The 15,837-nt window shown below is 39.6% G+C and overlaps 1 protein-coding gene across 1 annotated transcript; it reads left to right on the top strand.

Moving 5' to 3' along the window:
• Window positions 1-12,651: 12,651 nt before the first annotated feature.
• On the top strand, window positions 12,652-15,441 carry setmar (SET domain and mariner transposase fusion gene). Its single transcript, XM_044121549.1, has 2 exons — window positions 12,652-12,842; window positions 14,383-15,441. Exons 1-2 carry the CDS (start codon window positions 12,726-12,728, stop codon window positions 15,145-15,147), a joined length of 882 nt encoding a protein of 293 aa, XP_043977484.1. The 5' UTR covers window positions 12,652-12,725; the 3' UTR covers window positions 15,148-15,441.
• Window positions 15,442-15,837: the final 396 nt, after the last annotated feature.

Here is a 15,837-nt window from a genome sequence, read left to right as displayed (position 1 = left end):
TGTTTTCTAACCTATGACTTCAAGGGAATATGTCATTATTGAAACCCATTCAATTAGACAGTTGTGATCAGAAGTTAAAATGCCTTTTTAGCTTTTAGAAATATTTTTGGACTGCTAAGCTTCTGATGGGAGGCAGATTTTATGTGCGACATCATAAAATGTTTTTTTTTTTTTTTTCATACATTCGCTGAAAGGCTGTTCAGAGAGGAAGAAGTCATTACTCCAAAAACGACATACAAATTCAGATCAGTCTGCAAGTCCATTCAGGGATAAATGCCTTATTCTTTTGGAGATGTTTCCTGTAGAAAGAAATTAAAATAAGTATAAAATAAGTTTTGGCTTATTGTTACATTTGGAGGGGAAAAAGGGAGAGTTTGAAATCTGGAGAACACCGTCCTGTATATTTTATATTTTGCCTTATTTTCCCAAATCTTTACATAGTTCTCGCCAATTCACAACAAATGCTGTCTCAAGAATCACTTCACTTTATTTATCCATACACTCCACTTGCATGTGTTATTGAACTCTTTCATGGTAATTAAACACTTCTTTTGTTGCCATCAATGAGTTTCTGGAACATTGACAGAAAGAGAATAGAGTTCATTTAAAAAATTTTAATGAAAGCTTTTTCAAGGTCATTCCAGATGTATGTCATTAGCTGGCACTATCCATCTCCCTGCACCAGTTTCAATGTGTTTGGGATCATTGTCTTGTTCACACACCCATAAGCATCACCGGCTGCTTTTCTGTTGCAAATGTGCGCAAAACGTTGTTGACATTCCACTAATATAAAAAAAAAAACACAAAACTTTGAAATTGTTTCTAATAACAAATGCAATAGAAATCATATGTGAAGAAGTTTGTTCCCGCAGTAAGTCATTTTATTACCGTTTGTTTGAACATTGTGCTTTTATTACCCTTCTTTATATGTCCTCTCTCTCTCTCTCTCTCTCTCTCTCTCTCTCTCTCTCTCTCTCTCTCTCTATATATATATATATATATATATATATATATATATATATATATATATATATATATATATATATACAATTCAGCCTAGAAAAGATTTCAAAAGGTTTAAAGTTTACCCAAACTACTCTTCATCCACATTCAGAGATAAATATTTTTATTTTTTGTACTTGTCTGGAGTTTCAGTCTTGACTTCCCATTGATGCCATTTGGAACTGATATTTCCTGACAGTTGTTCGATAATTGAAAACACTGCCATGTAAATACAGTATAACAATACTGCATACATACACCCTATTTTAGTTTATTCTAAACAGAGTTTCTGTAGATTATCATCAATATGCTGCTTCAACATTGATTAAATCGCTAAATGAAGCGACTGTAGTTTCCTGAAGGAGACATGGCTTTATTGTTAAACTCTTATCGTTCTCCTACAGAAAGATGTTTTCATACGGAGCAGTTTGCTGAAATGCTATGCTAACATTAGCATGTTCACCCTCTGTTTTGATAGGACTTGTTGATAAATCAGTTTGTAACATAATTTGGGTGGGTTCCGGTAAATTGAGTCTGAAGGAAAGTTCACCAGACAAACAAATCGGGATATGAAGGAGACTTTTACATGACAGTAACGTCATTCAACACATTCTCATGGTTCGCTACATTCAATAGGAAGTCACATTTTTGAACTACAAAATGGCAATTTATTCTTCTTTTCCGCTCATTTTTAGTTGCAAAATATCAGAAAAGGCTGCAGAAATGTGGCTTTTGTAGGCAGAGGAAGGATGACCTTTAGTAAACCTTCCACACTAAAACCTCAACTGTAATGCATCCACTGCCATGCTTTTATCTGCAGGAAACCAATAAGCTCTTTTTCCCTCAGACTCAGCAGGTAACCTAGTAACAGACCGGAAATCAGCTCGGCGGGACAGCTATCAATGAAAGCTTTTCAAAGCGTGTGCTGCTGCTGCTTGCGCTGTGTCCCATCCCAGTGGCTTGTTTCCATGACAACTCCCATCCACCTGCGAGCTTTGGCTGCTGAGTGAAAGACGTCCCCAGTGCCTGGGATCTAACTGACAAGGTTAACGCCCTGCAGGTGGGAAACCACAGAAAAATCTTGTCCATTTTCAAAGGTGTGAAGAATAAGCGGGTTCTGCAGCAAAGGCGAACCTCCCTCTGCTGAATGCAGGAGGAAGTTCCTCAAAATGAAAATAAAGTGGAATTTCTTGGGGGGTGGGGGGCGGGGGGTTGGATATGCTAATCTAATTATGCAAATAATAATAATCATGAAAAAAAACTGAATAAAAATGTAAAATTCCATTTTCAGAACATGAACAGATCCATCTTACTGGCTCAACCCCCCGAATATTGATTTCTGAACTCTTTCTGAGTTAAAACATTAGCATTGTTGTTTCTAAATGGACATGAACTTGTTTTCTTTGCTTTATTTGAGGTCTGGAAGTGCTGCATGTTTTTTGTTATTGTGACTATTTCTCATTTTCTGCAAATAAATGCCAAATTGTTGCTTGGATTTTCACAGACATGTTGTCAGTAGTTCATAGAATAAAAGAACAATGTTCATTTTTACCTAAACATTTACCTATAAAGAGTAAAATCAGAGAAATTGATCATTTTAAGTGGTCTCTTAATTTTTTCCAGAGCTGTACAGATAAACTACAATCCAGTAAAAGTGACCATAGTCAAAATACAGTCACCTTATTGAACGAATCAAGTTAATGTTATCCAAAATGCTAGCTTTAGCCAACATGATAGCAACAGCTGTTAAGCTAACATTAACTACAAGGCTAATGTTAGCTAAACATGTCTTATTTTTAGTTGTCAAAATACGTAAGTAACAAAAGCTACACAGAGTTGAGCCAAAAGTTATTCATAAGGCTGCGCAGAGGATCGCTGGAACACTTCCTTCGTTTATAGCAACAGAATTCCCAGGAGGGCTGGCAGCATCATCAGGGACTTTCCCCTCCCACTGAGTAGCTTCTTTATACGGCTGCCCTCCGGCAGCCGCTATAGGAGCACAGCAGGCGGAACATCCACGCCGAAGTACGGCTTTCTCCCAAATGCTGACAGGCTGGTAAACAAAACCAAGCTACACATATACAGCCTCGTTTATGCATGTGTTTGCTGTATATGTCAGGTTTTTTTCCTGGTCTTACTCTAAATTAGTAGAGAAATCCAAGGTTTTCTGCTGTAAAAAACACAAACAAAAACATGCAGGTGACACTGTGCTAATATAAACGTTGTATAATGTCGCGTTTGGGGTCTCTCTTTACTAACATGTATCTTTGAAGAGATCCATCCATCCATTTTCTGTTCACCCTTGTCCCTGATGGGGTCAGGAGGGTTGCTGGTTCCAATCTCCAGCTACGTTCTGGGCGAGAGGCGGGTTCACCCTGGACAGGTCGCCAGTCTGTCGCAGGGCAACACAGAGACATACAGGACACACAACCATTCACACACACATCACACCTAGGGAGAATTTAGAGAGACCTATTAAATCATATTTTTGGACCGTGGGAGGAAGAACCCGGAGAGAACCAGGAAACAACCCCTGCATGCACAGGGAGAACATGCAAACTCCATGCAGAAAGACCCCGGGGCGGGAATCAAACCCAGGGCCTTCTTGCTGCAAGGCAACAGCTCTACCAACTGTGCCACTGTGCAGCCCGAGAGTAAATACTAGTCGTTTTTAATAATTATTTGCATTATTTTCCTCTAGCTTATAGAAAACTTTCATCGCAGTGGGCTGAACGACTGAGAAGAGGAACCCAAGAAATCAGTCATTTTTGGGTCTCTTTAGTTTTTGGAACTCAAACCCAAATTTTTGCTGCTATCAACTTTAAAGAATGGTAAAACATAAGCCTCTACAGAAACACTTTTTATCACTGAAAGCAGAAATGTACTTCCACTTGAGAAAAAGCACAGCAGTTTTTTTCTTTCTCTCTTAAGCAAAGTGCCACCATCCACTGTCATTTGTAATCCTCACAAGAGCAAAGCTTTGACGGTTCACTTCCCTCTACTGTAACGAAATGTGACATATGAGGAAAGTAACCGCTGCCACTTTTTAGAGGGATCAGCGTCGGTTCTTCTCCTTGTTTCAGCGGAGGTGTGAGTTTACACCTCTTGATGGAAGCAGGCGGTTGTCATGCAGGGACAACACTGGTGAGTTTGTGTTGTTGTTCCAGATCCTCAAATACAAAAAAGTAGAGCTGTACTCCATTAGATAAACAACGTAATATTCTGTCATTAATATCAGCATTCTGGTATTGCAATAAAAATGTTAATTATTTGCCAAGTACCAACATTTTCCTCCCTCTTTTCTTTCTGTTGTAAATTCATTATGCTTCTGTACGGAGTTAAATTTGGGCCACAAAGTTTGTTCAAAAGAAGAAAAAAAAGAGTCGGAAACTGAAAATTTCCTTTCCAGTTTCAGATTTTGTACGATGTTCAAAACTGCTTTTCAGATTTAAGTTTTTCGATTTGAATCTGAAATCAGCAGATTCGAGTAAAAACAAAGTTTTCTCCTATAAAAAGTATTTTCAGATTCAGGTTGGTTTTTTTTTACTTGAATCTGAAAAGTAGTTTGAACATTATTTTTTTTTCAGTTTGAAGACTTTTATTCAGTTTCTGTTTCTTTCCAGTGTCACATCCCTTTTTCCACTTTCAAATCTTTTTAATTTAAATTAGTTTTTTCAGTTTCAAACTTTAAAAAAAATAATTTTATAGATCTACAAAACTAGTTTTAAACTGAAGAAAAGTTTGAAATTGAAAAAAGTTTGAAGCTCTTAAAACGTTTTTAGTTTCAGCTTAAAACCATTTTTCTCAGATCATTTATTTTCCTTTTGAACAAGCTTATTGGCCCCAATTTTGCTCCATACTTTTGCTCGACATACCAGAAAAATTCACCTGACGCTGCTGGTCTTATGCAAAGCTGCTGGAAGGAAACAAATAAAGGCATTTAGTTATTACTGATCCTCTTCACATCCTCAGCTCTTCTTCTACTGACTGCTTTGCTGATTTCTGAACCTTCTTGTCCCCAATCAGAATGTCAATAAAAGAAAACAAGGTTTACTTCCATATTCGATGCTTGCAAAGCTGCTCTTGACCTTCATCTCTCATGGATTTTCAGCCACTTCCCAACAGCTGCAGTCCATAATAAACCAAATAAACTAAATACAGCGTATTACCCACTAAGTCCCACCTGAGCTCCTTTAATTCCTCTCCTGCAAACCAAACGTTCTCACCAGAATCTGTGGAGTTTTCAACAATCATTTTAAATCGTTTGAAACTGTGTTCTCCACTGAGTCTCTTATTTTTTCCCCCCTACCTTGAGACAGTCAAGTTTACGTTTTTACTCTGACAGAAAATCCATCTTATTCCTGTGTTGGTAAAAACATGCAGATGCAACTTTTTAAAATGCAATTGTGAGAAATCGGAGTCTTCTTGTTCCCATAGTTCCTATTTTAAATGAGATTCACGTCGGCCTCGCCTCATCGATCCGGTCTAAAACCTCCCAGCCCTGCTTGTGCCGATACGGAGATAAAGCCGACGTCTTCAGAGACGCAGCAGCTGGGAGAGAAACCCGAGAAATAGATCGGCTACGACATCTGGAACAGACAGGAGTCCCAGTCTTATATTCTTTACATCTAGACTGAAAATCAGAATACAATATGCAACAAAAAGAAATCTAACTTATACTTTTATCATTAGAAAATACACATGTAATCAAAGTAAGGGAGAACAAACAACTCAAACAGTTAGATTTAACTCATTGTTTTTTTAAAAATTATCACGAAGAACAATTAATGCATCATTATTTAAGCTTCGTTCATTCATGCTCTGCATGTCTGTATTATATTTAGCAACACTTATTTACCACAGTGTAGAAAAGAGGTAAGCAGTTTTATTTTAAGAGTAGTGTGTCAAAAAATCTCCCAATAGACATTTCTCTGATCCAAACCGAAATTCTCAAAACTGCTGCAACATTTCAAGTTCTCTGCTGTTTCTAACGTTTTCACTTCCTTATGTCGTCTCAGTTAAAACGTAATCACACCTCTAAAGCCTGAATAACCATTCCACCTAAAACGAATCGTCTTTGATTTATTGCTTGAGTCATTACAGAGAGATGCATTGAACTATTTCTCAAAATCTGTCCATTTCACGTGGTTCTTGTTCTTGTTTAGATGGAACAACGCTGCCAGGACTTTTCATTTTGACACTTTCACTGATGTTAATATTTGCTTCTGAGGATCGAGTCATCTGTTCTGAGCAAAACTCGGACGAATGAGTCGATTGTGTATTTGGGGAAAATAAATAAAATACTAACGTCACTTTCACACAGAAGTTCCCACCAGTACCATTCATTTTGCTTGAAGAAAATAACTCAAAACTGATCCAATTTACTTTTGTCCTATTTTGTCTACATAATGTACAATAGATGCATTACGTTATAAATGTGAGTAAAAAGACGTCTATAGCTGTCCCCATCATAAAGGTATGCAAATAGTTTTACTCCAAGGGAAGCAAAAAGCTGTGAATGTGTGTGTAACGCACCTACACAATGCTTACAGCCAATGGAAATTAATCTGGATAGTTCCTGGTAGCATATTTCAAAATAAATAATAATAATAATAAAAAAATAAAAACAAAAGAATAAGCCGTACCCAGGCTTTGGGCCTGTAGCGTTTAAGAAAGTGGCGAAACACAGAGAAGCATGGAAACGTAGCACATGTCTGTGATGTTAATCATCTGTATGATGCATAATAAATTGTTCGGCGGATTGTTCTGGTGTTTTCTCTCAGGGCCCAATTAAAGGAGTGCTGCGTATTGCCTGGAGCACACTGCCAGGCTGAGTGTGTGTTCGGTCTCGGCGCCGACACCGACGCTCCAATCTCCTTTTTACTGTATTTTTAGATGGAGCTCGTTCTGTAACCGGCGGTGGCTTTTCTCCCAGCAGAAAGCGTTTTGTGTGAGCGTCAGTCAGACTGACAATCTAAACACAAAAAACAGTAGTAATAAGACTATTGAATATGATAACCACTCAGCTTCATTTGCTACTGTGGGACATAGCTGCAATGGTAGCGAAAGTAAAAAGTTATCGGGACAAAAGTAAAAAGTTAACGGGACAAATCAGTCGGTTTCCAGAGCGATTATTAAAAACAACTCATTGTTACCGTGACTACTTCTGCGAGCGAGCACAGCAACATTTCGACATATCTTGGTTTGATTCACCTCTCTGTGCTTCTGACTTCTCCTCCTGCAACAAGAATGACATTTGGAGCACGCTGGAAAAGGTCAGCCAACCAAACCCAAATGGGCCTCACCTTCATAGAGTTGCTCATTTACTTCACAGCATGAAAGATAACAAGTGGGGAAATGTTTTGGTTGCCCTGGTATCTTATTAGAAAGTTCTGTGGGGAGGGATTTTATTCTGCAAAATACAAAGTACAGTGAATTCAGTGAAGACAAACATAAATAATAGGGATGTGCTGATGTGAAAACGTGGGCCTACATCGATATCCAATATTGGTACCTCGACTAAAACGACCACACCGCTGACTGCATCACTATCGCTGTCACATGACCAACCTCCTCCAGAAACGGCAATAAGATGGAGATAAATATCAGCACGGTTTTATTTATTCGACCAACATCAATCTGTTAAAAGAAACAGGACTAATATTGTCCCATACCGATGTTGGTACATCGTACACCCTTAATAAATAAACTTAAAGTCTTGAACAACAGCAAAGGTCTGTAATTGTTCTTGAACCATTCAAAGATTTAGCAAACAGTCTGAGATCCCACACAGACACGCAAACACTGTTTCAATCCATTGTGATATTTAGGTAAATGAAAAGTGAGTAAAAGTTTGAAAAGTAGGATTTTTTTTTTATTTTAGCTGCGTAGAGTCTGGCTCTGTTATACATTTCTATTTTTCCAAAGCTCATCAGGAATCTTGCCTTTGGGTGCTGATGAACACCTCTGACTCCATGTTAGCTGACAGCCAACCTAAACTTCCTAAAGTGTCATGAGGTGACTCCTGCAGCGTAGGCGAATGCTGAAACCGTCCTGAACTGAACCCTGCTGTGTTCACCTACCTACAGTTTCTAGTAATTTCCATGTCTGCCTCCCAGCTCCGTTACGCGGCTAATCCTTGTAGCAACCCCTCTGGTGTTTCCCGGGTCACCGCCGTCGTTAGATTTCTCGAAGTTAGCAAAGCAGATGAGGGAAAGCTTTGAAATTTCCTTTGTTCTCTTCTGTCCTCCTCAACACAGCTCTCCTCCCTGCAGCCTGGGAGAAGCATCACAGCCAATTTAAGGCCAAGTCCATCAGCACGGTATCAGTGGGCAGTTGTTGATAATATCTGCAGAGAACGGCCTCTGATGGGCTTTGGTTTCATTATCTCTCCAACCAGTTGTAGCACAGCTTCAGAGTTCAGCATCCCAGTGTGTCTGTTGTCATCAAACTCCCAAGTATTCCTAACAAGTAAGCCTATTGAAGTCCTCCAAAGACATTCCAAACAAGAGCATAAGTATCACTCTGGAAAAGGTCAGTACCAATCTCACAAATGGGCCATCACCTAAATGGGGAGGCCATTACTTCACAGCATGAAAGATAACAAGTGGGGAAATATTCTAAAACATTCATGTGGGTTAAACCGTTTGATAATCTTAGTCCTTTTTTTTTAAAGGTTTCATTGGCTCTAGTGGTCTTTATTTGATAGTTAATTGACAGGAAAGTGGGTAATGAGAGAAGGGGGAAGACATGCGGCAATGGTCACCAGGCCGGGAATCGAACCTGCAACGGCCACGTCAAGGACTAAGGCCTCCTTATGTGGGTTGTGCTTAACCCCTGCGCCACCACAGCACATCCCCTTAGTCCTTTTTGTGATTGTGGTGCCTATCGGCAATAAGATGGAGATAAATTTAGACGGTTTTATTTATGACCAACATCAATTATGGAAAAGAAACAGGACTAATATTGTCCCATACCCACGATGCACAGGGAGAACATGCAAACTCCATGCAGAAGTCTTGAATCAACAGCAGGTCTGTAATTGTTCTTGAACCATTCAAAGATTTACAAACAGTCTGAGACCCCTGCCCTGCATGTTTTACTGTTTCCTTCTGCCATTGTGATGGATTTAGGTAATATGTGGGTGAGTAAAAGTTTGCAGCACTTGATGGTCATGCAGTCATTTGAATCAGCTGTTCTGGAGTAGAGGTACATCTAAAACATGCAGAGCAGGGGGGCCTGAGGACTAGAATTGAGAAGCGCTTTGGGTGCTGATGAACACCTCTGACTCCATGTTGAATTAGCTTTCATTACCTTGTGGTGTGGATAAAAACGTTACATGCAAAAATGACTGATTCAGCCAAACTAATTCAATACTAAAGTGTCATGAGGTGACTCCTGCAGATTTAAAGGTTAAACTGATTAATATCTCATGAACTGAACCCTGCTGTGTTCTACCCTACATGTTATCTTAATGTAATTTCCATTTTGTGTGAAGTTATTTTGGAAACCCAGTTATTTGCCAAATATGGACTGATTCAGTCCAGGGTTAATTTAACACAACAGGGTCAGGTTATCAACCCAAATTCAAATGTTAAATTGTTCTCTTCTGTCCTCCTCAACACAGCTCTCCTCAGGTAGCTGCCTAGAAAAAAAGGGCTAATATTATCTTAAGGCACATATGTCAGAGTCAGTGGGCAGTTGTTGATAATATCTGCAGAGAACGGCCTCTGATGGGCTTTGGCCCCTTTCATGATCTTGAACCAGTTATTAGAACAGCTTCAGAGTTGCAGCATCCCAGTGTGTCTGTTGTCATCAAACTCCGTATTCCTGAACAAAAATATCTTCCTCCAAAGAACTGTAAGTAGTTCTTTAAATGTTCTTGTCAGATGATGTACTTACCCAATGTATCCATACCCTAACTTTAGGCCATTAAAATATTGCGGAAATTATAAACCGTGAAATATTCTAAAACATTCATGTGGGTTAAACCGTTTGATAATTCAACCCACTAAAGGTTTCATTGGCTCTAGTGGTACTTTATTTGATCACATATTGACAGGAAAGTGGGTAATAAATATGTGACGCAATGGTCGGACCTGATGCCTTACCTGCAACGGCCACTAAACTAACCAATTTTTGGGTTTTGAAGTGTCGGCAGTGTTTGCGAGGACCACAGCACATAAATAATCCATGTGAACATTGTGGTGCCTATCCAAAATCGTCAAAATCAAGAAAATTTAGAGAGACCAATTTACCTGACAGTCATGATTATGGACCGTGGGAGGAACCTGGAGTACACGGAAAGAAACCCACGCATGCACAGGGAGAACATGCAACCCATGCAGAGTCGGGTGTGAGAATGGATCAAACCCAGGACCTTCTTGCTGTAAAGCAGTGTTACAATTAACCCGTGCCCTGCATGGAGGTGTTTCCTTCTGCAGAACACCTGGATTGAATCTGTGGGTGATTACGTGTGGCGGAATTGATGGTCTGCAGTCATTTGAATCAGCTGTTCTGGAGTAGAGGTACATCTAGCACATGCAGAGCAGCCAGCATAACTGTAAAATTAACTTTCTGCTGTAAAGCAAAAATGGCAAAAAGGAAGGTGTGCAGCACCAGAATCCGGGGTTTCAAACAAGGTTTAGAGTTTATAAATTTAGACTGATTCAGTTCCCAAACTTTAATTCAATACTAATATTTGTTTTCACTGCATGTTACTTTTGATGAAAGTGTTAAACTGATTAATAGATTTTTGCACTTTATTTTATTGTATTTCAATCCAATTATATTTTAAAAATATTTCAGTTGTGTCTGTTGAAAATTAAAGATTACTGACAGAGCCATAAGAAAATATTGCTTTATTTATCTGATCATATTGGAATATATTTGTTAGGTTTTCAGTAGGTTCAATTAGGTTCACTTTAAAAAAATTTCAATGAACATTTGATCAGTCCGGCCCTCGGCTTGTAGCTAAATTTTTTATTTGGCCCTCCGTCCATTTGACTTTGACACCCCTGTCTTAAGGGAACAAACTCTGACTTTGTGTAAAGTTCTTAACACAACCTACTGACAATGACATAATTATAAAACATATTACCATCTCCCTGTTTAGTTTTCCATCCTGTGGAAAAAATTCAGAGAAGTTTAGTTTTGTCTGACCTTCTAGCTTCAGGAGGTAAATATTTACTGCATTGTCCTCTCCTGGTTTATTCACTGTTGCAGTATACAAAATCAAAAGGTATTTGCATGCTGGACAGTTTACTACCCCTAGCACACAATTTTATTAATGGACAATGTTTTTCGTTATGCTGACTGGTTTGCATATTAAAGCAAAAAAAAGGCAAAAATACACTATTGTCCCTGTATGTTTGGTGTACTGATACTTTTGTCTTTAAGGTCTCAAAGAATAAGTGTTAAATTTTTAATTATCCTCAAAGATTTCTTATGTTTATACATTACCTTTAGCTAACCACAAATATTCCTGATTTTCTTTTTAATCCTCCTGTTATTCCTTCTTATGTGGAGAGCACGCCCCCTAGTGTTCAAAATACAGAGATGCAATCACTTTACCAGACTTTTGCAGTTTTGGAAAGTATGAAAATTTTCTTTTCCTGAAACTTTGAAAAAGAAAACTTTCTTTTTGTAACAATAATAACCTTCTATTTAAATTTTTTGATCGCACAATGTGAACAAGCAACAGTTACATTCAACAGTCAAATATTTCACTGAATGAATCGGAGGTTCATTTTCTGATATGAGTGGGGGGAAAAAATTGTACACTTTTAAAAAATAATTTTGTATAATTACAAAAATAAGTTTTAAAAAAACCCGCTGATTTTATGTCAGCCTCTTTTTCTCACCTTTACGTAAAGCCAATCCGATTTGTTTCACCTATAGTTTTTACAATGAGTCAAAAACTATTAGACTCTTTAAATAATAGTAGTAATTTTATTCTCCCATTGCATTATAACAATTATGTAAGTTTCCTTATTTTTAATTTACAGTATTAAAAATAAATTACCAGTTCCAATTTATATAGCTAAATTGTGTTTTCCTGAAATATTTTCCTTTGGACCATGTTATAACAGTAGAAGTTTCCTTATAGATTTATTTGTGCAGTTATTGTCCATTCCCCCAGTTTTTAGGGATCAGACATGATTTTTGATAAATTAAGCTTTCAGCCCGGCTATGTCCAGAGGAACGACTTTCACAACTGAGGCAAACTTTATATTTCACTGGAAAGCACTTATCTCTTTCATGAGGGTCGCATAAAGGTTACTTTAATCCTCAAAAAACTATGCAATGATGACTATATCTCTATCATTGAAAGCTTTTTTGTTTCCATACTATGTCTTTACATGGAGAAAAATTGTGCGTATGACACCGTTTCCAAAAGATTACAGCCTGCTTGATGAAACTTTGAGCGTTTTACAGGCAACTTAAAGACAAGTTGCAACTTAGCAAAACATTTAAACCGCTTCCATTTTAAATATGTGGTGTAGAATAAGATTCTGACATCTCAAAACACTTTTTTTGTCAATTGACCTTAAAGATGTGACGTCAAATTCTTTATTGAGACAAAGCATGTATTTTTTTTAAGGTGGTCTCATTCGCCACCTCTTATGAGGATGTAATGATTCCACCTTACCGGTAGGGGGAGATAGTCGTTATCGTCATCAGCGGAAGCTGCCCCTTCTAGTTTTGATTCAGAGGTTGTTGACATGCTGCAGGTAGACAAGCTGGTCCACAGCATGACGGAGGAGCACAGTGTGGATTTGAGTGGCGGTTTGGAGGATGTTCCTGTTTTATGTGAAGCTCTGACTCCTCCGACATTCAAGGTAATGACACCCAAACCCTTTCCGCAGGTGAATACCCACGGTAGCTAACAGTAACTGAATTTTTGCTTTGAGGTAGGAAAAGGAAAGCGCAGAATTGCCGTTTATCGCTCTCGGAAGTGTCATAACCGGAACAAAATTGCTTACAACTTAACGTTTATAGCTGCCGTTGTGAACACTAAAATAGTTTTAATATTTGCTTGGTCTGTGAATGAAGTAGACATTTACTGAGTCCGGGGGATTTCTATTTTATTTCATTGTTGTTATTATTTTATATGAACAATAACGCATAATGCCTTGTGGGTATTAGATTAAATGCTTTTTAAACTGCAGCCATCTGCTCTGAGAAGCCTCGCCTCCATCAGCTGAAATCCCTTGTTTCACCAGCAGGGGTCAGTAAATCATCGCTGCAAACAACCTGTCTACAACTTGTAGCGAGTCAAACAACGGCTGCCTTTCTACAGCCTTAGTAGGAGGATGTAGACTGATTTATGATGCCCACAGGTAGGGTTACGTATTCTGTAAGATGATTACAAGTGAATGACAGTTATAGCTACCGATTATGTTAAATAGTGATGTATCTGCAGATTTAGTTCCTTTTTTATTTCCTGTTGCCTAAAATCCCTAACAGTGACATCTGCGCTTGTCTGAAAAAGCATGTAAAACATTAGCACACCTTTTGTTAAGAAATAAGCTGTAACGTCTTTGAGCTATGAACCTGTTTGACGTATTCACTGACATGGAAATTCAATAATTTCATGAATCTTTATTCATGCACTCTTTTTACACGCATTGTGCCTTGCAGAAGTACTCAACCACAAACATCCACATATTTTATGTAACAGACTATCACAAAGAAGCATGTTATTGTGGTACAGTTGTAGCATTGTAGCCTTGAAGGTCCTGGGTTCAAATCCCGACCTTTCTGCTAGAGTTTGTATGTTCTCCCTGTGCATGCAGGGGTTGTTTCCTGGTACTCCAGGGTAAAACATGACAGCTAGATTAATTGGACTCTCTAAACTTCCCTTACGTGTGTGTATGTGTGTATGTATGGGCATGTGTGTGTGTACGCATGGTTGTTTGCCCTGTGATAAGCTGGTGACCTGTCCAGGGTGTACCTTGCCTCTCACCCAGAGGCCGCTGGTGATAAGCACAGAAGGATGTATCTTTTTCCATCCCTTTCACTTTTAAACACCACATTGTGTTAATCCAGTGTTTCTCAATTCCAGTCCTCAGGCCCCCCTGCTCTGCATGTTTTAGATGTGCCCCTATTTCAGAGATTGCCTTACCTGTTCTGCAGGCATCAAGTACTGCTAATCACTCATAGATTCAATCCAGGTGTGTAGCAGGCAGGGCAGTGGGGCCTGAGGACCGGAATTGAGAAACACTGCGTTAATCTCACAAAAATCCCTACAGAGCATAAATTTATGGATGTAAAAATTCAGAAATTATTCAAGCCATTTGAATATTTTTCCAATTTTTTTATTTATTTATTTTTTTATGAATCTGGTGCAGCTTCTGTAGTTTTCCGTTTTTTCTCCAGTATTCCACAGATAACATTCAGGGCGCAGGATGCTCCTTAGATCCAAGTGAAGTCACCCTTCCTGGTTGCTCCTGTACTTCCCATTCCTGCCACCCGGAGACCTGCTCTTGCCTTCAAACGTCCGGCAAGGCCTATGATGACACGGGCAGGCTGCTGAACCTCGACGCACCTGAATCCGGCTACTCTTCCCCCGTGTTTGAGTGCAATGCCCTTTGTACCTGCAGCGACACCTGCTCTAACCGCGTGGTAGGGAGGGGGCTCCGACTCAGGCTGGTGGTCTACCGCACCAAAAGCAAGGGCTGGGGAGTACGAACGTCGGAAGAAATCCCTCGCGGGACGTTTGTGTGCGAATACGCGGGGGAGGTGATCACTTTTGCGGAGGCCACACGCAGACAGCTCAGCCAGAGAGTCGAGGAGAACAACTACATCATCGCCGTCAGGGAGCATGCGGGGATGGGGTCCGTCACAGAGACGTTCGTGGACCCCGCTCGGGCGGGAAACGTGGGCCGCTTCCTCAACCACTCCTGCGCACCCAACCTGCACATGCTGCCTGTTCGCGTTCACTCTGCCATACCGAGGCTGGCACTGTTCGCCGGACGGGACATACACGCACAGGAGGAACTGACGTTTGACTACTCTGGAAGATATGGCGCCCAGAAGCCCGTAGAGGGCATATCCAGCGACGGACTGAAGAGGAAGCAGTGCCACTGCGGTTCCTTGAACTGCGCGCGCTTCCTTCCACTCGATTTATCTATCCTCAGCTGAAATAAAGTTGTTTTTAACGCAACTGTAAAAAAAGAAACAACAACAAAAAGCAGTTGGTTCATGATGAGTTTCCTTGAACCCTCGGTCAGTTCAGCAGCTCATTAAGACGAGACCGTGGAGCGTATCAGCAGTTTCCAGCACAATCGTTTGGATGAGTCATGGCTTTGCTCGTCACTGTTTCCTGTTTGGTTTTCTTCTGATTCTCCCCCTGTCTTAATGCTGCCTCCCACTCGCTGTAAAAACAGATATGAATAAGATAAGTAAGAATAATAATAATAAAAATAGCTTTCTTTATCTAAGGGAGTAAACCTGTTGTTATTCCAACCCATTTCACCTATCATGGGATATTTATTTCCCGTCCTGGTTGTGTCCCAACAGACTTACAGTCTGTCTCCTTCCATCTTTCACACCACAAGGACTGGTGTTTAATAGGTTTCTATAGATATTTATGTGTCTATTGGTTCAACATTTATCGTTGTGATGTGTAATTTCCTTTTTTCTTCCATATTCTCTCTGCTTCTCGTGGTGCTCGATCACGAGAGGTGATTTTTTTTTAAAGGGGGGGGGTGTACAAGTTTATATAGAAACCGACTTTATTCCCCCGGCAAAGGAGGGGCGAAGGTGTCCTACTTTAGCGTTAACGTGACCATTCCGAAATCAGGACCATCTCCTCTCAATCTGCCCCATTTC

This window comes from Gambusia affinis, linkage group LG07 (genome assembly GCF_019740435.1).
Source record: "Gambusia affinis linkage group LG07, SWU_Gaff_1.0, whole genome shotgun sequence".
In the NCBI taxonomy this organism is placed as follows: domain Eukaryota; kingdom Metazoa; phylum Chordata; class Actinopteri; order Cyprinodontiformes; family Poeciliidae; genus Gambusia; species Gambusia affinis.
The sequence above is the reverse complement of the archived record's forward strand: the minus strand, read 5'-3'. Positions and strand labels throughout refer to the sequence as shown.

What these genes read in the sequence shown, in the direction of transcription:
- setmar (XM_044121549.1), top strand. Translation starts at nt 12,726, where the DNA reads ATGCTGCAGGTAGACAAGCTGGTCCACAGCATGACGGAGGAGCACAGT. An exon ending in TGACTCCTCCGACATTCAAG is followed by an intron (nt 12,843 to 14,382) that starts GTAATGACACCC and finishes TTTTTTCTCCAG; the next exon opens with TATTCCACAGATAACATTCA.